This window comes from Rhinopithecus roxellana, chromosome 14 (genome assembly GCF_007565055.1).
Source record: "Rhinopithecus roxellana isolate Shanxi Qingling chromosome 14, ASM756505v1, whole genome shotgun sequence".
In the NCBI taxonomy this organism is placed as follows: Eukaryota; Metazoa; Chordata; class Mammalia; order Primates; family Cercopithecidae; genus Rhinopithecus; species Rhinopithecus roxellana.
The window spans coordinates 57,150,343-57,174,629 of NC_044562.1; the positions used below are offsets into that span (position 1 = coordinate 57,150,343).

The 24,287-nt window shown below is 56.8% G+C and overlaps 2 protein-coding genes and 1 long non-coding RNA gene across 9 annotated transcripts in view; 1 reads left to right on the forward strand and 2 right to left on the reverse strand.

The window, feature by feature from the left end:
• Positions 1-970: 970 nt before the first annotated feature.
• Positions 971-8,116, reverse strand: LOC115893147. The gene is made up of 4 exons (XR_004053084.1): positions 7,735-8,116; positions 7,253-7,317; positions 2,494-2,613; positions 971-1,101 (listed from the first exon to the last, which is right to left on the reverse strand). It is a non-coding gene; the product is annotated as an uncharacterized LOC115893147 (long non-coding RNA).
• Positions 8,117-8,369: 253 nt separating this feature from the next.
• Positions 8,370-23,374, forward strand: STK25 (serine/threonine kinase 25). Of its 4 annotated transcripts, none has more exons than XM_010376996.2 (12): positions 8,370-8,563; positions 8,937-9,066; positions 16,613-16,843; positions 17,488-17,544; positions 18,004-18,112; positions 18,870-19,027; positions 19,114-19,299; positions 19,505-19,650; positions 19,956-20,070; positions 20,492-20,563; positions 21,601-21,737; positions 22,403-23,374. In XM_010376996.2, the coding sequence occupies exons 2-12, from the start codon at positions 9,037-9,039 to the stop codon at positions 22,440-22,442; spliced, it is 1,281 nt and encodes a 426-aa protein (XP_010375298.1). In that variant the 5' UTR covers positions 8,370-8,563; positions 8,937-9,036; the 3' UTR covers positions 22,443-23,374. The 4 variants fall into 4 exon arrangements, with proteins under 4 accessions (XP_010375298.1, XP_030771857.1, XP_030771859.1 ...); XM_030915997.1 differs by having other exon boundaries at positions 8,373-8,625; XM_030915998.1 differs by having other exon boundaries at positions 8,472-8,654.
• Positions 23,270-24,287, reverse strand: part of FARP2 (FERM, ARH/RhoGEF and pleckstrin domain protein 2) — a 145,224-nt gene continuing 144,206 nt past the window's right edge. For all 4 annotated transcript variants that reach the window (XM_010376991.2, XM_030915992.1, XM_030915993.1 and 1 more), the window contains one exon: positions 23,270-24,094. In XM_010376991.2, coding sequence (XP_010375293.2) covers positions 23,977-24,094 — 118 coding nt within the window. In that variant the 3' untranslated portion in view covers positions 23,270-23,976. The remainder of the gene's footprint in view (positions 24,095-24,287) is intronic.

The following is a 24,287-nucleotide window of genomic DNA, read 5'->3' on the forward strand; positions in this document are numbered from 1 at the left end:
CTCACCAGGCTCTTCCTCTGCAGCGTCTTGTCTGCTGCGAATCCCATCCTGTGTATCTTTCATATCACACATTATAGTTTCAACTCTAGAAAATTACTTTCAGGCATTTTTATAAGGTCCATGTTTCTACATTTCTCATACGTAAAATACAGTTATAATAACTTTTAATATACTTGTCTGTTAATTCTAACATTTGTGTTAACTATGAGTTGTTTTTGATTGGTGGATTTTTCTCCTCAAGGCTAATATATATATACATTTTGAGATGGAGTGCAGTGGCGCAAACTCGGCTCACTGCAACCTCCGCCTACCGGGTTCAAGAGATTCTCCTGCCTCAGCCCCCTGAGTAGCTGGGACTACAGGTGCGCGCAACCATGCCCAGCTAATTTTTGTATATTTAGTAGAGATGAGCTAATTTTTGTATATTTAGTAGAGACAAGTTTTCACCATTTTGGCCAGGATGATCTTGATCTCGACTTTGTGATCCACCTGCCTTGGCCTCCCAAAGTGCAGGGGTTACAGGCGTAATCCACTGTGCCCAGCCAAGGCTAGTATTTTCCTGCTGTTTGCATGCCTGGTAACTTTCCATGAGATTATCATTGTCATGTAATTTACTTGGTTGGGTGCTGCATATTTTTGTATTCCTATAAATATTCCTGAGCTTTTTTTTTTTTTTTTTTTTTTTGAAACAGAGTCTCGCTCTGTCACCCAAGCTGGAGTGCACTGGCCAGATCTCAGCTCACTGCAAGCTCCGCCTCCCAGGTTCACGCCATTCTCCTGCCTCAGCCTCCCGAGTAGCTGGGACGACAGGCGCCCGCCACCTCACCCGGCTAGTTTTTTGTGTTTTTTAGTAGAGACGGGGTTTCACCGTGTTAGCCAGGATGGTCTCGATCTCCTGACCTTGTGATCCGCCCGCCTCGGCCTCCCAAAGTGCTGGGATTACAGGCTTGAGCCACCGCGCCTGGCCGATATTCCTGAGCTTTGTTCCTGGATGCAATTAAGTTACTTGGAAATGGTTGAATCTTTTCAGGTCTTGGTCTAAGATTTGTTATGCAGGAACAGAGTAGTTTTCAGCTGAGGGGTAATTGTTCCTTTAGGGTGCTAGATAAAATACAGAACACACAGTGGAATTTTAATTTCAGATAAACAACAATGTTGTAACATAAATATTAATATATCCCCTGCAATTTTTTTTTCTTTTTTGAGACAGGGTCTTGCTCTACTCCCCAGGCTGGAGTAGAGCAAGCTCATGGCTCACTGCTACCTCTACTTCCCAAGCTCAAGTGATCCTCTCACTTCAGCCTCCTAACTGGGACCACAGGCATGTACAACCACGCCTGGCTGATTTTCTTAATTATCTGTAGAGATGAGATCTTGCTCTGTTGCCCAGGCTGGTCTCACACTCCTGGGCTCAAGCTATCCTCCCACCTCAGCTTCCCAAGTGCTGGGATTAGAGGCATGAGGCACCATGCCTGGCCCTGCCCATTTTTAAACTGGATTATTTGTATTATTGCATGGGAAGAACTTGTTACAATCTCTATCTTGGACACACGTCTCTTATCAGATGCATGATTTGCAGATACTTTCTCCCACTGGGCTGTCTTTTCACTTTCTTGATGGTGTCCTTTGAAGCACAAGTTTTCAATTTGGTGAATTCGAATTAATCTGTTTTTAAATTTTGTCTCTTGTACGTTTGGTGTCATATCTAATAAGCTATTTTATAGTTTTAGCTTTTACATTCAAATTCATGATCCGTTTTTAGTCGACTGGGTCTAACTTCATTGTTTTGCATGTGAATATCCAGTTGTGTGTGTGTGTGTTGGATGTGTGTTTGCGTGTTGTGTGTGTTGGGGTGTGTGGGGTGTTGTGTGTATTAGTGTGTGTGTTGGGTATGTGTGTGTGTTGGGTGTGTGGAGGTGTCTGCGTGTTGTATGTGTTGGTGTGTATGGGTGTGTGTTGTGTGTATGCTGGGTGTGTGTTGGGCATGTGTGTGTGTTGGGTATGTGTGTTGTGTGTGTTGGTGTGTGTTGGGTGTTGTGTGTGTGTACGTTGTGTATGTATTGGGAGGTGTGTATATGTGTGTGTTAGGCATGTGTGTGTGTTCAGTGTGTGTGTATTGGGTGTGTATATGTGTGTTGTGTGTGGGGCGTGTGTTGTGTGTGTATTGGGGTGTATATGTTTATGTTGTGTGCTGGGTATGTGTACTGTGTGCTGGAAGTGTGTGTTGTGTATTGGGTGTGTGTATGTGGGGTGTGTGTGTTGGTGTGTGTTGGGTATGTGTGTATGCTGTGTATGTGCTGGGATGTGTGTTGGGGGTGTTATGTGTGTTGGGTGTGTTCAGTGTGTGTGTATGGGGGGGTGTGGTGTGTGTTGTGTGTGTGTTATGTGTGTTGGGTGTGTGTATGTGTGTGTTCAGTGTGTGTGTTGGGTATGTGTGTGTGTGTTGGGTATGTATGTGTGTGTTTGTTGTGGGGGTGTGGGCACAGAGCTTACCTGCCCTCCCCGGGCATGCTGCCCTCCAGGAGCTTGCACATGATCGGGGGTACCTGCAAGATCCCAGCACCATTTGTTGAAAAAATTACTCCTCCCCTTTGTTCACTGGTTGAAACAGGGCTAAAACAAAAAAATTAAAATAAAATGATTATTTCCCAACTGAATTGTCTTGGCATACTTTTTTTTTTTTTTTTTTTTTTTTTTTTTTTTTTTTTTGAGACGGAGTCTCGCTCTGTCGCCCAGGCTGGAGTGCAGTGGCCGGATCTCAGCTCACTGCAAGCTCCGCCTCCCGGGTTCACGTCATTCTCCTGCCTCAGCCTCCCGAGTAGCTGGGACTACAGGCGCCCGCCACCTCGCCCGGCTAATTTTTTGTATTTTTTAGTAGAGACGGGGTTTCACCGTGTTAGCCAGGATGGTCTCGATCTCCTGACCTTGTGATCCGCCCGTCTCGGCCTCCCAAAGTGCTGGGATTACAAGCTTGAGCCACCGCGCCCGGCAGGCATACTTTTAAAAAATCAACTGATCAGCCGGGCGCGGTGGCTCAGGCCTGTAATCCCAGCACTTTGGGAGGCCGAGACGGGCAGATCACGAGGTCAGGAGATCGAGACCATCCTGGCTAACACGGTGAAACCCCGTCTCTACTAAAAAATACAAAAAATTAGCCGGGCGAGGTGGCGGGCGCCTGTAGTCCCAGCTACTCGGGAGGCTGAGGCAGGAGAATGGCGTAAACCCGGGAGGCGGAGCTTGCAGTGAGCTGAGATCCGGCCACTGCACTCCAGCCTGGGCGACAGAGCGAGACTCCGTCTCAAAAAAAAAAAAAAAACTTTACTTTTATGACCAGGCAGCAGTCCATATTGCTGTCTTTGCACTCAGTGGTTTAAAACTAAAAGTGATTCTGACATTTTCTGAACTAAGACTTAACTGCAGCTTCCCTTTCTCTTCTCCTACTTCTAGATGCCATTTTTCTTTTCTTTTTTTTTTTTTTTTTTGAGACGGAGTCTCGCTCTGTTGCCCAGGCTGGAGTGCAGTGGCCGGATCTCAGCTCACTACAAGCTCCGCCTCCCGGGTTCCTGCCATTCTCCTGCCTCAGCCTCCTGAGTAGCTGGGACTACAGGCGTCCGCCACCACGCCCAGCTAATTTTTCTATTTTTAGTAGAGACGGGGTTTCACCATGTTGGCCAGGCTGGTCTTGACCTCAAGTGATCCACCAGCCTGAGCCTCCCAAAGTGCTGGGATTACAGGTGTGAGCCACCACGCCCAGCCTAAACTTTACTTTTCTTAAAACATGTTATCCCTGTCCTTGGTTCTGTGGGTTCATTGAGTCCAGCTGAGTGGCTCCTCACAGAGTCGTGCTGAGAGAACCTGGGGTGGAGCTGTCTGAAAGGCTCACCTAGGCTGGAATTCCATTTCCATTCACATGTCTGACACTGGGGTGGCCACACAGCTCAGGGCTGGCTGTGCCTCTACCTTTGTGTGTCTTCCACATGGGTTTCTGGGTAGATTTCTTAGGCTGACTTCTCCAAAAGTAGGAATCCAAGAGCCTGCAGTAATTTTAATCTATTGTAATTTTATCTCCTGATAACCTTTTCTTGGGCTGTTTCTTGAAGCATTCTGTTATTGTTCTAGGAATTTTTTTTTTTTTTTTTTTTTTTTGAGACGGAGTCTCGCTCTGTCGCCCAGGCTGGAGTGCAGTGGCCGGATCTCAGCTCACTGCCAAGCTCCGCCTCCCGGGTTTATGCCATTCTCCTGCCTCAGCCTCCCGAGTAGCTGGGACTACAGGCGCCCGCCACCTCGCCCGGCTAGTTTTTGTATTTTTAGTAGAGATGGGGTTTCACCGTGTTAGCCAGGATGGTCTCGATTTCCTGACCTCGTGATCCACCCGTCTCGGCCTCCCAAAGTGCTGGGATTACAGACTTGAGCCACCGCGCCCGGCCTGTTCTAGGAATGTTCAATGTTCTAACAAGGTTCCAGAATGCTCTTCATTTCTCTGTGTTTCTATTTCTTCTCAGGTCATCTCTTTTTTTTTTTTTTTTGAGATGGAGTCTCGCTCTGTCGCTCAGGCTGGAGTGCAGTGGCGCGATCTCCACTCACTGCAAGCTCTGCCTCCCGGGTTTACGCCATTCTCCTGCCTCAGCCTCCCATGTAGCTGGGACTACAGGCGCCCGCCACCGCGCCCGGCTAATTTTTGTATTTTTAGTAGAGACGGGGTTTTACCATGTTAGTCAGGATGGTCTCGATCTCCTGACCTCGTGATCCGCCCGTCTCGGCCTCCCAAAGTGCTGGGATTACAAGCGTGAGCCACTGCGCCCAGCCTCTCAGGTCATCTTTCTAATTTACGTTGGTCTCTATTGTTCATGTTGAAAGTCTTCCCAATACACAATATCCTTAGCAGTCTTAAAGAGACTAAAACTGAGGTGATAGGAAGCTCACAAGGAGTCTGCATTCAAAAGCAGGACTTGTCAAGTGCTGGGCTTTGCTGTAGAAAGACTGGGTAGGAAGCCCATTGTCAGGCCAGCCTAAAGCCCAACCTACAGGGGTGTCTTTTTCTGGAATATTCCCACATTATTTATGCTAGGAAACCCTGCTGCTGTGTGATTTGTGTGTGTTTGAGGGGATGGAGGGATGAGGAGTGGGAAGCTGCTGACTCATGCACACACCTGTCTCCATGGTGTCTCTGCTGTCGTCCTCCTCTCCCCCAGCTCCAGCCCCCCACCTTTCCAGGGCTCTGTATGCAATGAAGGGGGCTCAAGTGAAGGCTTCTTCCCCCCATTTCACTGTCACCAAGCTTTACCTCTGGACATTTGTGGCGTTCACCTGCTGGGAGCCCACTCCTTTTTCTGAACAGTTTCAGGGTTTAGCCTCCCTTCCTGCGCGCCTTTTGACAAGTTATCAGGTCTGGCAGGGAAAGAAGAACAAGCTCAAGCGCCCAGTCTCTTATCTTAATCAGAAGGGGAACCCAGGTCTAATCCAGATGCTGCTATGCTGTCTCCTTTCTGGGTTTCATTTCCTTGTCTGTCAAACCAGAAGGAGGATTGGCCAACTCACACTTGACCCAGGTTGACACAAAGTCCAACTCCAGCTTCTCTCCACTCCTACCTGAATCCCCTGCAGCATACAAACAGGACTCAGGAGACCTGGCTTCAATCCTGTCTTTGCCATATTCTGATTGTGGCCTTGGGCCACAATCTCAGTTATCCCTTGCCTGCCTCGGAGGGCTGTTGCAGTCACCAAGTGACTGGACCTGAGGGTGAGCTGCCTAGGGGCTCAATTGTGAGTGTTCCTTCCTCCCACCCAAGGTCAGCCTTGTCAATAATCAACACAGTGACTCTCTGAGTGCCTGCCAAGGGCTAGGCCCGCCACAGACGGTGTTATTCTCACGATCTACAAGAACATCACTATTAGCTCCCTATTCCCAAGGAAGAAAGTGAGTGCCCAGAGAAAAAACTAAAATTTCTTGGAGGTGAAAAATAGAGACGAGGCTCGGTGGCTCACACCTGTACTTCGCAAGCACTTTGGAAGCCTGGGGCGGGAGATCACTTGAGCTCAGGAATTTGAGAACAGCCTAGGCAGCATGGTGAGAACCTGTCTCTACAAAAATTAGCTGGGCGTGGTGACATGCCTGCGGACCCAGCTACATGGGGAGCTGAGGTGGGAGGACTGCTTGAGCCTGGGAGGTCCAGGCTGCAGTAAGCCAAAATTGCCCCACTGCACTCCAGCCTGGGTGGCAGAGTAAGACCTTATCTAAAAAAAAAAAAAGAATCACCGAAAAGAAAATTTTTATATGAAAGTTGAAAGATACAACCAAACAATAAGGCCAAGCGCGGTGGCTCATTCCTGTAATCCCAGCACTTTGGGAGGCCGAAGCAGGCGGATCACGAGGTCAGGAGTTTGAGACCAGCCTGACCAACATGACCAACATGGTGAAACCCCATCTCTACTGAAAATACAAAAATTAGCCAGGGGTGGTGGTGCACACCTGTAATCCCAGCTACTCAGGAGGCTAAGGCAGGAGAATCACTTGAACCTGGAAGGCGGAGGTTACAGTGAGCTGAGATCACGCCACTGCACTCCAGCCTGGGTGACAGAGCGAGACTCTGTCTCCAAACAAACACACAAACAAAAATCCCAAAGAATAACAAGTATACAACAACAAAAAAGAAATGGAAAATATGAGAAACAGGAAGAAGGGCCTGGAAGGTCAATGGAGGAAAAGACATGGTGATGTTCAAGTCCAGACGGCAGCTTGGCAAGACAGCAGCCAGGAGCAAAGTATTAACAATTGGCCACAAACAGATAAAGGCTGAAAAACTCTTCTAGGCACTTTTTTTTTTTTTTTTTTTTGAGACGGAGCCTTGCTCTATTTCCCAGGTTGGAGTGCGGTGGCACAATCTTGGCTCACAGCAACCTCCAACTCCCAGGTTCAAACGATTCTCCTGCCTCAGTCAGCCTCCCTAGTAGCTGGGACTGCAGGCACGCACTACCATGCCTGGCTAATTTTTTTATTTTTAGTAGAGATGAAGTTTCATCATATTGGCTAGGCTGGCCTCGAACTCCTAACCTCAAGTGATCTGTCTGCCTCAGCCTCCCAAAGTGCTGGGATTACAGGTGTGAGCCACTGCTCCCAGCCTCTTCTAGACACTTCTGAAAAGTGCAGCAATTACTGACCACATGAAGGCCAGAGATGCAGCAGGCATCTATTTACACACATTCAATACATGTATTACCTTCATGCATTTACACATTCATTCAATAAACTCACTGAGTGCCTGTCATGGGCTGGCATAGTCCTGGGCACAGCTCTGCTTGCAGGAAGCCCACTGTCTCCTGGGGAGTCAAAGCACAAACAAAACCAAGTCAGTATGTAAACAAGCAGGGGTGATGAGACAGGGACCCAGAGGTTCAAGGGGCTGTCCTGAATGCATGACAGGCAAACATGGCTTAAAGGACTTGGCAACGCACCATGAGAAAACACGCACCAGGGAGCAAAGAGAAACGCCAGAACCCTTTTGAGGAAGGAGGGGTGTGAGGAGGTCAGGATAGTCATCTGTGCTGAGCCATCATGGAAACTGACGGCCTGTAAGGGTGGACACAGAGTGGAGGAGAGACAAATCTTCCTCACCGGACAGGTGGGGATCCCTGCGGTGCACCAGGGGAATGCACACAGGGGGCACTATGACCTGGTGGCCCACGGGGCAGGGGGGCGCACCAGGTAGCCTTGGGCTCTGCAAGTCCCTCCCTGACCTTGGGGAAGTGACCCCAGTGCCACGACGGTTTCCAGCAGCAGTCACTGTCCTGGGCGCGTACCGCGCTCTAGCCTAGGTGGGTCCCACAACGGTGTGACCAAGGATGTCCTATGATCACCCCTTTACAGGTAAGGAAACTGAGGCAGAAGATGCGAAGCTCGCCCAAGGAATGGGCTGTGCAGGTAGCTTCTCCAAGGCTTGCTGCGCCCTGGCCTGTGCGCATGATCCCGAGCGGGGTCTCAGTGCGAACAGGGGCTTTGCGGTGTGACCAGCGCCGGCTTATCTCCGTAGCCGTGAGGACAAGGCCAGCAGCCTGGGCGGCCGCGGTGGATCCTCGGGGCGAGGCGGGGAGGGCGCAGGGCCTTACTGGCCGGCTCGGACCAGGGCTGCGCAGGGCAGAGCCCAAGGGAAACGCCGCGCGGCCGCCGTCACGTCGGAGACGACGCCCTGCAGGCGCCAGCGAGGGCGAGGCACGGAAGGCGCGACGCGACAACGACCACGTGCCCCGCCCGCCCCGCCGCGCGGCCTGCCGGGAGACGCAGTCCAAGCCTTTCGGGAGCCGAACTCGGGGTCCCAGAGAGCCTCGCGGCGCGCATGTGAGCCTCGCCCCTCTCTCGCGGCCTGCTGGGACTTGTAGTCCAACGCCAGCAGGCTTCCGGGCCCGGAGTGGGCGGTGGGACTCAGGGTCCCAGAGAGCCGTGCGCGGGCTGCGACGCCGAGTACCGCCCTCGACGTCGCCTCCTCCGGGCTTTCTCCTGTCGCTGCCGCCACCGCCGTTGCTTCGCGGGCTGGGAGGCCCGGGGTCCCCGGGCGAACAGAGGCTGCGGGTGGGAGCCTTCGCGGGCGCTGCAGAGCGGGCCGGGGGAGGCCGGGATGGAGCCCCGCGGAGGTGGGCGCGCTGCCGGGCGCGCGCTTGCGGTGATTGGGGAGGGGGCGGAGGGAGGGGCCCGGGGCGGGGCTCGGTGGCGGGGACTCCGGGGCGGGGGCACCGGGGCGGGGGCACCGGGAGGAAGCTGCCTCGGAAGAGGTGGGGGCGGGGACGGGAGGGGCGGCGAGCGTCCGGGAGCCTGGGTGTTAGGCCCGGGCGTGGCGGGGCCCCGATGGCCTGGGGGTCTCCTGGGGCCCCCTCCAGCCCGCCGCCCCGGAGCTCGGTCTCAGATGACTGAACTGGGCGCCGGCCGCTCCTGCTGTCCCTCGCAGTGGACTGACGCCGCAGCGGCCAGCGAGCCGGCTCCACGCCTCTCCGCGGGATCCAGACGCCTCTTGGGGCTGTCGGCGGAGGGTCTGAGGCGGCCCGGCCATGGCTCACCTCCGGGGATTTGCCAACCAGGTGAGGAGGGTGCAGCAGGAAGACGGGCGGTCTCTCACGGAGGGGCGCCCGAGCTTCCCGGGGGTTCAGAGGGGACCCCACGCCGGAGCGGGCAGCGGGGTGAGGGAAGGGGCGCGCGTCGTGCGACCAGCGGAGCGTCCTGCGGTGCGCGCAGGGCGGCCCCCGGGCTCTGCCGTGTGCTTGTGGCGTTTTGCGTGGTAGAAGCTCGCAGACCTCTTGAAACCGAGCCCCGGGGGCTCCGCCCGTGCGAGGGCGGTGGAGGTGCGTGAAGAGACACCGGCTCAGGGACGGGACGCTGCCCCCAGCGCGGGGCGGGAACCTCTTGTCAGCATCTGAAGGCAGCGGAAGGTCAGGGGCCGCACTGCGGCCGGAGCCTGGGCCGCGGGTCGTTCCGGCCGTGCCGGCCGTGCTGGGCTGGGCAGGGGCTGTGGAGGAGACCCTGATGGGCGCTGAGGGGCTGGGAATGTGGAGAAGCCGATCCGAGCGGCCGGTGTGCAGGGAAAGCAGAGAACACGGGTGTGCTTTGGCCCAGGGGAAGGTGGAAAGGCTGCTCTGTTCAGAACCGTTTAACCCCTGCTGCGGGCGGTTGCCCGAACAGGAGGCTCATCATCTTTGAAGAAGGCGTTTCCACTGTGGAGCCACCTTGAAGCGTCTGGTGGGACAGCCTCGGAGGGAACCACGACAGCGAGCCTTAGTCTGGAAAGAGGACCAGCTGCTGCCGCCACAGGGCATGCCAGGGAAGGAGGGTGGGGACGGCCAGCCTGGGACCTGGGGACTTGCATTGTGTGCCCCTCCCCATTTTTTTGACTCTGGCTGCTGGGTGTTTTTACGTCTTAGCGTTCGGTTTTGCTCTCCTTGATGCCTTGGCTCTGCCTAAGGTGTTGGAATCGCTGCTAAAATGTGTGGCCCTCCTTGTTCACTCCTCTGTGCTGAATTCTTGAGAGTTGGGTGTGCAGTGGAACAGGAAGGGCGTCTGTCCGCATAGGGGCAGGAACTGGAGTCAGGGCTGCTTTGGAGGAAACTGGACCAGCCTAGAGACCCGGAACACCATGTGCAGCTGTCGGGCCAGGCAGCCTGGACCTGCGCGGTCACAGATGGGACTGGGGCTTGCTGACTGATGCTGAATTAAGCTAACAGATTTTTTGTTTGCTTTTGACTTTCTGTATCTGGTAACTTACATGACTAAGGTGCTGGGAGAAAAATCTGTCACCAGTTTATTTTATTTTTATTTTTTATTTTTTTGAGACAGAGTTTCACTTTTGTTGCCCAGGCTGGAGTGCAATGGCGCAATCTCAGCTCACTGCAACCTCTGCCTCCCAGGTACAAGCGATTCTCCTGTCTTGGCCTCCCAAGTAGCTCGGATTACAGGCGTGTGCCATCACGCCCAGCTAATTTAGTATTTTTAGTAGAGACGGAGTTTCACCATGTTGGTCAAGCTGGTCTCAAACTCCTGACCTCAGGTGATCTGCTTGCCGTGGCCTCCCAAAGTGCTGGGATTACAGGCGTGAGCCACCGCGCCCGGCCACCAGTTTATTTTTAAGAACTGCAGAAATAGCTCCTTTGGGTCACGGGATGAGAAATTGGAGCTCTGAGGTGCCCTGTGACTGTGTGCTGTTGGTTCTTGGTGCTGTCAGACCCAGGGAAGGGAGTGTGGGCACACTGGGGAAGGGAGTGTGGGCACACTGGAGAAGGGAGTGGGCACATTGGGGAAGGGAGTGGGCGCACTGGGAAGGGAGTGTGGGCACACTGGGGAAGGGAGTGGGCGCACTGGGGAGGGAGTGTGGGCACACTGGGAAGGGAGTGGGCGCACTGGGGAAGGGAGTGGGCGCACTGGGGAAGGGAGTGGGCGCACTGGGGAAGGGAGTGGGCGCACTGGGAAGGGAGTGGGCGCACTGGGAAGGGAGTGGGCGCACTGGGGAAGGGAGTGGGCGCACTGGGAAGGGAGTGGGCGCACTGGGAAGGGAGTGGGCGCACTGGGGAGGGAGTGTGGGCACACTGGGGAAGGGAGTGGGCGCACTGGGGAAGGGAGTGGGCGCGCACTGGGGAAGGGAGTGGGCGCGCACTGGGGAAGGGAGTGCGGGCGCACTGGGGAAGGGAGTGCGGGCGCACTGGGGAAGGGAGTGCGGGCGCACTGGGGAAGGGAGTGCGGGCGCACTGGGAGGGAGGGACTGGAGGAGTGCGGGCGCACTGGGGAAGGGAGTGCGGGCGCACTGGGGAAGGGAGTGGGCGCGCACTGGGGAAGGGAGTGCGGGCGCACTGGGGAAGGGAGTGCGGGCGCACTGGGGAAGGGAGTGGGCGCGCACTGGGGAAGGGAGTGCGGGCGCACTGGGGAAGGGAGCGGGCGCACTGGGGAAGGGAGTGCGGGCGCACTGGGGAAGGGAGCGGGCACGCACTGGGGGAGGGAGCGGGCGCGCACTGGGGAAGGGAGCGCGGGCGCACTGGGGAAGGGAGCGCGGGCGCACTGGGGAAGGGAGCGCGCGCACTGGGGAAGGGAGTGCGGGCGCGCACTGGGGAAGGGAGCGGGCGCGCACTGGGGAAGGGGAGTGCGGGCGCGCACTGGGGAAGGGAGCGGGCGCGCACTGGGGAAGGGAGTGCGGGCGCGCACTGGGGAAGGGAGCGGGCGCGCACTGGGGAAGGGAGCGGGCGCGCACTGGGGAAGGGAGCGGGCGCGCACTGGGGAAGGGAGCGGGCGCGCACTGGGGAAGGGAGCGGGCGCGCACTGGGGAAGGGAGCGGGCGCGCACTGGGGAAGGGAGCGCGGGCGCACTGGGGAAGGGAGCGGGCGCGCACTGGGGAAGGGAGCGGGCGCGCACTGGGGAAGGGAGTGCGGGCGCACTGGGGAAGGGAGCGGGCGCACTGGGGAAGGGAGCGGGCGCGCACTGGGGAAGGGAGCGGGCGCGCCGGGGAAGGGACTCCAAAGGTAGGAAGCACCTTTTGTCCTTTTAGGGGTCCTTTGTCCCAGCCTGGATGATGAGAGACTTGACTTCATACAGTGGCAGAAAACCTGAGGGGCTGTGGTTTTCTCCTGAGATGGTTGCCATGGTGTCCTGTGGACCTGTGGGCAGCCCCTTTGTGGGAGAGTGGGGTGCATTCCCCCCCAGCCTGTGCTCCTGCCTTAGGCTTCTCCCCTCTACCTGGCCAGTTCCTGCCTGGCCCTGGAGGGCTCGAATGGCTGTGGGGTGCCAGGTGTCAGGTGGCAGCTGGGGATGTCTCAGCTGTGTGTGCTGGGTTGTTCGCTTTGTTTTGTGGGGCAACACTGACAGCAGACACATTGACAAGTGCAGGCCCCAGACCTGGCAGCCCCAGGGCTGATGTGGAGAGCAGGTGTCCACCGCCAGAGTCATTTGAGTGGCCTGAGTGATCGTCCAGGCCACAGCTGCTGCTACATCCAAAAGAGGCTCCGCAGCCTGCAGGCCAGGGGCCCACTTACCCTTTCTTCTCCAGGTGGGGGTGGGGATGGCTTGCCTTGGCTTGGCCTGCGATGTCATTGTAGGGCCAGGATCACAGCGAAGAGGGTTCCTGTCATACAGTTTCTGCTTGGACTCATGAGCCCTGGCTCTGGCTTGGGGGTCCACTGTGCTCTCCTGCTCTGAAGCAGTAGAGGTCTGAGTGCCCACCCAGGGGTTTCCCTTCTTGGGCTGCTGTGATGGAGCAGACTCAGCTCCCGGCCCTGTGTGGAGAGTAGCATGGCCTCAGCAGGGAACAGAGCGAAGCAGGAGGACGCGTCATCCATAGAGGCCTGAGGAGTGGGAAAGAGATCCCTGGGAGTCAGAGGCCTGGTGGTGCTGGGTAATGCTGCCAGGCCATGGCCCTGCCTTCTCCAGGCCCTCTCTTAGGCCACCTTAGACAGGAGTAGACAGGGGGACACAAGCTCAGGGCGCCAACCAGACCTCCTGGAGTCCCCCCCGGAGGACTCCCTTGGGGTCTTTCCAGGTGCCTGGGCAGGGTTGGGTTTAGGCTGAGGCCAGGCCTGCAGGCTGATGACTTGGTGGAGCAGTGTCCCAGGGCCCTGAGTAAGCGCTGATGGACTGAGCAAACGGAGAATTTGGCAAGGTGGCACTGGGCCTGCTGGAGGAGGAGCAGGCAGAAGAGGGGCTGCTTCTGCGGATCACCGGAGGTCAGGAGTTCAAGACCAGCCTGGCCAACATGGTGAAAACCCGTCTCTACAAAAAAAAAAAAAAATTGGCTGGGCATGATTGTGGGTGCCTGTAAGCCCAGCTACTCAGGAGGCTGAGGTGGAAGAATCGCTTGAACCTGGGAGGCGGAGGTTGCAGTGAGCCGAGATCATACCACTGCACTCCAGCCTGGGCGACAGAGCGAGACTCTAGCTTAAAAAAAAAAAAGAAGGGCTGCTTCTTAACCTTGTCCTGCACCTGGCATCCAGGACTGGGCCAGGAATGGGTGGTTCTCCACCAGAAATGGAGCAAACAGGGAGGAGGAAACGGAGATGATGCTCTCCATGGCAGGAGGGCGATATTTTAACACTGATTGCTTACTCATGACAGCTTGTGGGCTGATGAGCTGATGCTTTGACATGCACCTGTGGTCCCAGCTACTCAGGAGGCTGAGGAGACCAGCCTGGGCACACAGCAAGACCCCCCATCTTAAAAAAAAGAGAAGATTGCATGTTCTGGGCTGACTTTCCTTTCAGATGGGGGCTGGTACTGATCTCATCTGTGCCGCCCACCCCCAGCCTGGAGACGCTGAGCATCTGTGACTTGTCAGCTCTGAATTTTTGTTGGCTTCTCTTTAGAACACATGGTCAGCAGTAGTGGTGGGGCTGGGGGCAGACACAGCTCACCTTGGCCAGCATGACCGGAGGGACCCCAGGCAGCACTCAGCTCTCTATCCGGCCGAGTTTCTTGACCTTGGCTTTGGGGACTCCTGGTAGTAGGTGGGCTCAAGGCACCCCCTGCTGTTTCCTCAAGTGGTACTGGCTTTAGGACTGGGCTGCTGGTACTGATGAGGGAATGAGAAAGGTCACTTTTGATTGGACCAACTGTCTCAACTGGCCAGACCTTTGGGGTGAGCAAGGGTCTGTGTGTACACTGCAGTTGGCCTGCTCTAGCTGCTGCATGGAGGCCATGTGCACACCCCCAGGCCTTGACAAGTCAGCCTTGCAGGGAAGGGTTAGGTGGCCTCTGGCCCTCCCCTAACTGCCTTTCCTTCCCCAGAGTTCCTGTCACCTCAGGGTCTGGTGCTCAGAAAGGGATGTGTAGCAGCATGTTTCAAGGTGGGGGCCTGTGTGCCGCCCCTTCCACCCTCCTGGTTACAAACCCTGGGAGGTCAGCTAATTGGCAGTTTCACAAGGAAATGTCGCCTTGGGCTGGTGCAATGTCCAGTTGGCTTCAGCCAACTCCTCTGCTGGGCTTAGGCCTGGGATGGACCCTGCACACAGGTGTCCGGGGGTGGGCGTGGGGGCTGTGTGTGGTGTACCCCATCCTTCTTGGAGGGCACGGTCTCCCCAGGCCCAGGAACGTGGAGGGCACCCCCATCCAAGGACCTGTCCTGTCTTCAGCACCAGAATGAGTTGGGCCTCAGTGTTTTGGGGGCATAAGTAGTCGTTTTGCCTTTTTTTTTTTTTTGAGACGGAGTCTTGCTCTGTCACCCAGGCTGGAGTACAGTGGCACGATCTTCACCTCCCTGGTTCACGCCATTCTCCTGCCTCAGCCTCCCAAGTAGCTGGGACTGTGGGCGCCCACCACCACACCTGGCTAATCTTTTGTATTTTTTAGTAAAGATGGGGTTTCACTGTGTTAGCCAGGGTGGTCTTGATCTGCTGACCTTGTGATCCGCCTGCCTCGGCCTCCCAGAGTGCTGGGATTACAGGCGTGAGCCACCGTGGCCAGCCCGTTTTGCCTTTTTAGGCTCTGCCACACTAAATTGGCATCAAGACCCCTGATGTTTTGGGGGGAGGGGCCGTGATGGTGGCTCACGCCTATAATCCCAGCACTTTGGGAGGCTGAGGTGGGCAGATCACCTGAAGTCAGGAGTTCAAGACCAGCCTGGCCAAGATGGTGAAACCTTATCTCTACTAAAAATACAAAAAATTAGTTGGGGGTGGTGGTGCATACCTGTAATTCCAGCTATTTGGGAGGCTGAGGCAGAAGAATCGCTTGAACTCAGGAGGCAGAGGTTGCAGTGAGCTGAGATCGCACCAGTGCACTCCAGCCTGGGTGACAGATTGAGACGCCATCTCAAATGAATAAAAAAAAGTATTGAGGCCTGAGGACACACCTCTCCTGGCTTCCCCTGGACTCTGGGCCTGGGTCACAGACCAGGCACCTTCCACACCGGTGGCTCAGAAACTTTCAGGCATTGCTTCATTAAATCTGAGGACTGTGGGAGGCAGCTTTCTGCATCAAGAAAGCATCAGTTTCTGACCCCGCACTGGTGTAGCTGTCAGGAGGACTTACGTAGGGGTGAGGGAAGCCCTTTCTAAATATGTGGCTTTTAGGAGTGAAGGAGAGCTTGGTTAACACATACTGAGAGTTTTTTGTTTTTGATGTTTTTTTTTTTTTTTTTTAATTAAAAATTTTTTTTTGAGACAGAGTTTCACTTGTTGCCCAGGCTGGAGTGCGATGGCCTGATCTCGGCTCACCACAACCTCCGCTTCCTTGGTTCAAGCGCTTCTCCTGTCTTGGACTCCCAAGTAGCTCGGATCACAGGCATGCGCAACCACACCCGGCTAATTTTTTTGTATTTAGTAGAGATGGGGTTTTACCATGTTGGTCAGGCTGGTCGTGAACTCCTGACCTCAGGTGATCCATCCGCCTTGGCCTCCCAGAGTGCTGGGATTTCAGGTGTGCACCACCAAGGCCGGCCTATTGAGTTTATTTTTTAGTGGTTTCAGATTTATAGCAAATTAAGAGCTCCCAATCCCCTCACCCCCAGGGGCTATTCACCTATTAACATCTCTCATGGGGCTGCATGGTAGGGTTAGATGAGGCAACCTTCATGCCTTGTCATCACCTAAGGTTCCTGTTTCCAGCAGGTTCATTGAGTTGGCCTGGCCTCTTTATACTTTCTGGGGACTTTTTCCCTTGCATGGAAAGTTGAGTTTAGGTTTAGGTTTTTTTTTTTTTTGGAAACGGAGTTTGATTCTTCTTGCCCAGGTTGGAGTGCAATGGTGCGGTCTCGGCTCACTGCAACCTCTGCCTCCCGGGTTCAAGCAATTCTCCTGCCTCAGCCTCCCGAGTAGCTGGGATTACAGGCATGAGCCACCACGCCCAGCTAATTTTTTTGTATTTTTATTAGAGATGGGGTTTCACCATGTTGGCCAGGCTAGTCTCGAACTCCTGACCTCAAGTGATCCACCTGCCTCGGCCTCCCAAAGTGCTGGGATTACAAGGCGTGAGCCACCGCACTCAGCCAAGTTTAGGTTTTAAACAAAAAGGGGTAAAGGAAGAAACCAGAGAAGAATTGAGGCGCACTCGCTCGGACTCCCCCTTCCCTACAGGTCCCTTCCTCCCCAGCAGGGCAGCCTCTGCCTGTCCCAGCCTCTCGTGACCGGCACTGTCTGCCCTCTGTCCCCACCGGCCCCGCAGCACTCTCGAGTGGACCCTGAAGAGCTCTTCACCAAGCTCGACCGCATCGGCAAGGGCTCGTTTGGGGAGGTCTACAAGGGCATCGATAACCACACCAAGGAGGTGGTGGCCATCAAGATCATCGACTTGGAGGAGGCTGAGGATGAGATTGAGGACATCCAGCAGGAGATCACCGTCCTCAGCCAGTGCGACAGCCCCTACATCACCCGCTACTTTGGCTCCTACCTAAAGGTGCCTGTTGGGGGGAGGCGGCGGCCCTGCTGGTGCTGTGCCCGGCCCTCTCTTCCATGTCAGAGGGACTGAGTGACATGCCGGAGGGTACAAGGTGGCCTTGACAGTGCAGTGCATGCCCTCCAGGAAATTTCCCTGGGCAGGCAGGGTGCAAGCAGGATCCACGAGGGTCATTCAGCTCTGAGTGGCCATTGGGACCCACTCGCCTGCCTGTGGTAATGCAGTGAGGGCACCCCTGCTGGCAGTGGTGAGGGCCTGTGAGGAGCAGGTTTCTGGTGGTGCCAGGGTCTGGGGTGTAGGGAACGCTGTGGCCATCCTGCCCGGGAGGATGATGGGTGTGTCAGGCCATGTGCTTGCCAGCCATGCCCTCTTCCCAGCCCTGTAGAACTGGCTCAGCAGCCTGGTTTTTGACGGGGTCTTGGTGAAGTAGACTCAGCCACTGCTCTGTATACTCGATCCGTCCTCTGAGCATCTGTAGCAGGAGAGGAGCTGGGCAAGGCCGAGGGAGCCCTTTCCTGTTTAGGGTTCTTGGCAGGGATGGGACCGGTGGGGCCTGGGCCCTGGCTGACTCTGGCCTGACTCCCACCCTGGAGCATGCCCTTCCTCTCACTGCCAAATGCTGATGGGTTTGTCTCCGGTCCCAGAGCACCAAGCTATGGATCATCATGGAGTACCTGGGCGGCGGCTCGGCACTGGACTTGGTGAGGCATAGGCCATGGCAGTGGGGGGTCATGCAGTGTCCGAGTCCCCTGCTCCTCAGACTCATGGGCTCCAGGGGCCACCTCTCGTTTGGTGTCATGGCACATTAGGTGTTAATTAGGAATCCTCTAAAGCAAAAATGAACTGCCATCCGCACGTCTGCCCAGTTGGTGCTGAAAGGGGTCCTGGCCTGTGGGAGTGGGCGGGGGCAGGCATGCTGGGAGATGGCTGGGAGCCTGTTTTTCTGTTACATGACAGTAAGGTGAAGTTGGTTTATATGCTTTAGAAAGAGCCTCCACCACCCCACTCCCATCTGAAACTTGGTTGTGTTTGAGAAGTAAAGGAACATGAAGTCCCCAGCTATCTGCAGGGACAGCCCTCCCCGGTCAGAGAGACAGGAGAACTCAGGCATTGGGCCTGGGACAGGAGCTGAGGCCCTGCTGTCCCACCTTCCTCTCCAGCTTAAACCAGGTCCCCTGGAGGAGACGTACATTGCCACGATCCTGCGGGAAATTCTGAAGGGCCTGGATTATCTGCACTCCGAACGCAAGATCCACCGAGACATCAAAGGTCCTGCTGGGGGTGGATGTGGCTCTTGTAATGTCCTGAGCCCCACTGACCTTAGAGAGGCTGGGGCCGGTGAGGGGCAAGTGGCTAATGGTACCCAGGGTCTGGGGTATAGAGAACCCTGTGGCCACTCTGAAACTGAGCAGTTCTGTCTTGCTGCATTTCTAGAAGATACTGTTTGTAACAGTTTCCTTGTACGCTGAGAAAACCAGCTGTGGACCGAGTGTAGGAACGGCCATGCTTAGCCAGAGTTGTTGGTTCCCTGTGGCTCACAGCACAACAGCAGGTGTAGGCTTGAGTAGCCCCAGCGTGTGGTCTGGCCCTGCTAAGTGCGGACACGAGGTTGGGCCAGCCTGTGGGGAGGGACTTGCCACCAGCACTGAGTCATCTCTCTCATGTAGGGGACAAGTCTGGTGGAGCAAGGGGCTTCCTGGCAGGCCCATGTTGGCCACACCTTTGGTCAGGGTCACCTCTGTGGTAGCCCCCAGTGGGCGAAGTCGCTTGTTGTTGGGATTTGTTGTAAAAGCCAAATGCAGGGAGAGCCCTGGAGCTCGGAGTGGAGACCTTAGGCTCCTTCTGGCAGTGCCCCTGGGGCCCTAGGTGACCCTGGGTTTGAGAGTGGCAAGGAGGGCTGAGGTCCTGAGGACAGCCCTGCTGTGCCCTAGGAGGCCAGGTGGATGATATCCTGGCCCTTCTCAGGGGGCCCTGGGTGGAGCCACGTGGAGCCTGGGATGACGTCTGCCTGTCCTGTGTCAAGCAGCTGCCAACGTGCTACTCTCGGAGCAGGGGGATGTGAAGCTGGCGGACTTTGGGGTAGCAGGGCAGCTCACAGACACACAGATTAAGAGGAACACGTTTGTGGGCACCCCCTTCTGGATGGCGCCTGAAGTCATCAAGCAGTCAGCCTATGATTTCAAGGTGGGTGCAGTGGGTGGGCGGGCGGGTGCGGGCACCACGCCTGACTGGGGTGCTCAGGGTAGCAACAGTCCTTGTGTTCCGTCCAGGCCGACATCTGGTCCCTGGGGATCACGGCCATCGAGCTGGCCAAGGGGGAGCCTCCAAACTCTGACCTCCACCCCATGCGTGTCCTGTTCCTGATTCCCAAGAACAGCCCTCCCACACTGGAGGGCCAGCACAGCAAGCCCTTCAAGGAGTTCGTGGAGGCCTGCCTCAACAAGGACCCCCGATTCGTAAGGCCCGCCTCTGGCCTGGCCCCTTCTGGACGGGCATATGGAGGGAGGGCATTTGCTTGGGGTGGGCAGCACAGCCCAGAGGCCTAGGCCCCCCAGCCTTGTAGCTGTGAGGACCCGCCCCAGTCCAGGCTGCATCACATTTGCTTCCCTGAGGCAGAGCTTGGCTGGGCCCAGTGACTGGTGTTCCCCTGACCCCGCACAGCGGCCCACGGCCAAAGAGCTCCTGAAGCACAAGTTCATCACACGCTACACCAAGAAGACCTCCTTCCTCACGGAGCTCATCGACCGCTATAAGCGCTGGAAGTCCGAGGGGCATGGCGAGGAGTCCAGCTCCGAGGACTCTGACATGTAGGGGCCTGGTTTATCCTCATGGTGACCCTAGGTGCTGTGATGTGGGTGGTCCCCACTCCAGAAGCAGGGGCGTGGGCCCTAGGGGTGAGGGTGACCAGATACAGTGTTGGGCAGGGACCCCCTTAAGGCTGCAGGACAGGGCCTGCTGAGGCCTCAGTTGGACCCCATGGCCTGGCAGAGCACCGCCCAGTACCTTGGGTTTCCCTCGGCCGTGAGGTGTGCCCTGAGGCCCTTGTGCCTCCTGGTCCTCGTGCCTCCTGGCCCTCTCCCCACTGACCCTGGCAACTCTTCATCCTCTGCAGTGATGGTGAGGCGGAGGATGGGGAGCAGGGCCCCATCTGGACATTCCCCCCCACCATCCGGCCGAGTCCACACAGCAAGCTTCACAAGGGGACGGCCCTGCACAGCTCACAGAAGGTCTGTTCCCGGCCTGGCCTCTGCCTGCTGTGCACCCCTGGGGCCGTGGAGGGGGCCTGGGTGCGGGACCCAGCTTTGTCCACCCAGTGTCTGGGGCTTGGACAAGGAGCTTGGGAAAGGCAGGGGTGGTCTGAAGCCCACTGTGGCACTGGGCCTGGTATGGAGACCCCAAGCCCCAGCATGTGCTGGGAAGATGAGGGCCTGTTAGGAGCCAAATTTGTGAGGAGAGGGTGGGAGTCGCAGGCCCTCAGAGTCAGGCCATCTGGGAGGCTTGATGGTTTTGGGGCCAGCCCTGGGCATGTGCCCCGACAGGCTGCTCCCAGTCTCCATCCCTTCAAGGCTAGATCCTGGGCAGGGATGGGAGTGCCCTGCCTGTCGCCCGCACTGCCCTGCTCACCGTGGGCCTCCACTTCCTTTGCAGCCCGCAGAGCCTGTCAAGAGGCAGCCAAGGTCCCAGTGCCTGTCCACGCTGGTCCGGCCTGTCTTCGGAGAGGTGAGAATGGGGCTGGGGCTGGGCCTGGAGTCCCGCCAGGGACAAGGCTGTGACGCTGTGCTGTGGAGATGTGCCCCTCACAGTGCCGTGGGGCAGTTTCAGCTTCTAGGTTTCCTGCAGCTGATTATGGGCTGGGTTTTCTGAGTGGAAGAAGCAGAATCTGCTGTGATGACTCCTTTTGTACTCCCAGACCTGCCAAGGTTCTCTGGGTTCCCAGAGTGACTTTTTTTTTCTTCAAGTGCAAACACAGATGACTCTTCCATAGAGAAAGCAGAGAAGATGTAGTTGGGGTCCATCCAGGGCAGGTGCCTCCCTGGTTAGTCACATGACCCTGCATCAACGTCACCATTCTCAGAAATGTGATGCAGCCAGGAGCTCTGTGCCCAGGGCGTGGCCAGTGGGCTTGGGCCCAGGTGTGCCCTCCAGGAGCCCCACCTGGAGCCTGGGGAGGATGGAGGATGTGGGTGAGAGGTGGTGACAGGAGAGCCTGCCTGAGGATGGCAGAGGGTGGAGCAGTCGAGGGACACTGGCCCCAGCCCATGTGGAGGCCCCAGTGAAGCAGCCACTCAGGCCCAGGTCCCGGGCAGCCTGCTGACCTAGCCACAGCCCCCTGAGGGTGGGTGACACCTGGTGACAGGAGGCTCAGAGCTGGTGTCTTGATGGAGGTCAGATCTGGGCCTGGTTGTGCAGTGTGCTTTGGGAGTTTCTGGGCTTCGTGTTTTTGGGTCTGATCGGACCCATTCAGTGGCTTCCATGACCCTCAGCTGGGAGGAAGCCATCTGGTCCCCTCCTGAGAACCGAGGCCGGAGATTCCCTGGAATGTGGAGGGAGGGTAGGGGCTGTGGGGAAGGACCACTGGAGTCCCCATTGGCAGGGCAGGCTTCCTTGGGCCACCTCACTTCCTGGCTTGCTGAAGGGTTCCCGGGTCCTAGGCAAAGGCCCTGAAGGCCTCCAGCATGACTCTGGCCAAGCAAAGGAGCGGGCTCCCCGAGGGCCTGTCCTGGGGTCCAGGGTCAGGCGAGGTGGTCTCTCCATAGCTCAAAGAGAAGCACAAGCAGAGCGGCGGGAGCGTGGGTGCTCTGGAGGAGCTGGAGAACGCCTTCAGCCTGGCCGAGGAGTCCTGCCCCGGCATCTCAGACAAGCTGATGGTGCATCTGGTGGAGCGAGTGCAGAGGTGAGGGTGGCCGGGCCATAGGGTTGGGGAGAGCACCCCCGCCAAGCAGCAGCTGGACATGGGGTGAGGTCCAGTGCTCACTCGTGGGTGTGGCTGCACTGGGAACTACATGGGTTCGCTTCACTCCAGGAAGGGGCGGCGTGGCATCCTCTTCCTTGTTCGGACCCAGCTTACAGGGCCATGGAGACTTTGGGGCTGGAGAGAGTGGGCAGGGCCTTTCCAGTCTAAGTGTCTGAGGAGTGTCTCAGGGTCCCAGCCTCAGTGGCCACACGGCTGTCCTCAGCTGACCTCTGCCACCTAGTGGCTCCCAGGAGCTGCTCTGACACGCTGGTGGCAAAACATCAGAGCTGCCCCTGTACAGGGCAGGACAGATACTGGGCCCTCCACTGCCCAGTGGATTTAGGGTCCAACTGCCATGCCTCCGGCAGATGCCCTAAGTCCTGGTCCACACCCAGGGACCCCTTCCTGGCACCCCTGGGCAGCAGCTCTGGGGGTGGAGTCTGGGCCAATCAGTGCTGCTCCTGAGACCCTGTGCACTGGGGACACTTCAGACCCACGTGGTGCGGTGGCTTGTCAGGGCTGCCACTGCAGACTGCACACGCAAGAGGCCGTCAGGAGCCTGGGCACAGGTGCATGCACACAGCGGTGGGCTCTTTTCTCTGCAGGTTTTCACACAACAGAAACCACCTGACATCCACCCGCTGAAGCGCGCTGCTGTTCAGATAGGGGACAGAAGGTCCTTTGTTTTTGTTCTGAGCTCCACAAGAACTGTGCTGACTTGGAAGGTGCCCCGTGCTGTTTCGTGCCTGCAGGGACATGTCAGATCCTGTGGGCCTCACATGCCAGGTCACCGTCTCCTTCCACCCCTGCAGTGTGCTGTTCTGCACGTCAGGGGATGCTGTTCCACATGTCCACTGCCCTCCTTCCTCTCCTGGCCCAGCAATAGAGCTCACGGGGGCTCCAGCAGCCAGCGTGGTCCTCATGAGCTATGCCTGGGTCTTCTGCAGACTCACATAGCCCTATGGCCGCTCAGACCAAGGCACAGAGCAACTATCAGGGCAGCTCTGCCTCCTCCTCCCATGAGGTGGGGAGAGGCAACAGGACAGCCCCCACAGGAGTGCCCTGGCCGCTATCCTCCCAGGGCCCATGATGGCCATAGATTTGCCTTGTGGTGTTGGATCAGGTACTGTGTCTGCTCATAAGTACTTGTGTCATCCAGAATGTTTTGTTTTTTAAGAAAACTGAATTTACTTGTTTCCTTAAATATTCTGAGGTTAATATGTTAGTTTTCATAGAACATTGAGAGGCCCCTGCCACTTTCAATAAAGACCTGACTTGGAGACATACAGGTGTGTCGGGGGGGGGCAGGCCCGGACCATGCAGGGCTGCAGCGTCCCTGGTCCCGAGTCCTCATCACGGCACTCAGAGACTGCAGCCCAGCCCCCCCCACCCCCCTCAAAACTTCCCTGTGACTGATTCCTGGGCTCTGCTTGGCCCACTGGAAGAACAGAGCAGGCAGAGGAGTATGCAGGTGGGGAGATGCTGTTTATTTTTAATCAAATGTGTGTGAACAAAGCAGTCACCTGTCTACTTCCCGTTGGAAGGAATGCTGGGCACTAATAAATTAGAGGACCCCATCCTCCCAGGGCACAGGGGGACTTTGGTTTCTGCTTTTCCAGAGGTACATGGGGGAACAAGCGTGGCTTCTGCTAGACTTGCTGAGCTATGACCTGCAGGGCAGGCCCCTGGGGCTGCCACTTGGTTCACCAGATGGAAGGTCAGCATGGCTGTGCCACACTTGTCTGAGAGGGTCCTGGCAGTGGGTATGCAGGGTGTATGGCAGGGCCTCTTTTCCAGTGCGCTCTAGGCCAGTCCTCAGCAGAGACCCTGCTCTGGGGAGCGAGGCAGGGTGTGCCCAGGCTTTGGTCCGATGCCCAGAGCACTGCTCAAGCCCTGTGTCTATGAGCCAGGGGCCTGGGGGCCGAGGTGTGAGCGGCTCCACGCTCGAGACCTGCACATTTTCCCCAGGGCCCCAGATAGCTGGCAGCATGCACTAGGCCTTGGGTGGGGGCATGAAGCCCCTCCCAGATGTTACATGAGGCCCACCCACACTGTTGGTGCCAGTGGGGATCCAATGAGACTACAGCCACTTCCCATCTGTTGAGAAGCCTCAGGACAGAGGCCACCTCTGTGTCCTGCTGTTCTTTGTAGTTGTGTCCAAACCTGGGCAGGTTGAGCGTCATTCCTCCTTTCCCCTGACCATCCCCTCCAGCCCTGAGGAGGGTTGGGGGCCATCCTGCACGATGCTCGGGGCCCTCCCGGCTGAGCTGCTGGCTCCCTGGATCACCTCCATCCACCTGGAGGAGAGGGCGGCTGTCAGACCAGTAAGCCAGCTTGTGCTCAGACACTGTCCCAAGAACAACCCAGGTTACGGGACAAGCAGGACAAAAGAAGGGTTAAAAACCTGGGGCCGGGTGCAGTGGCTCACACCTGTAATCCCAGCACTTTGGGAGGCTGAGGCAGATGGATCACTTGAGGTCAGGAGTTCGA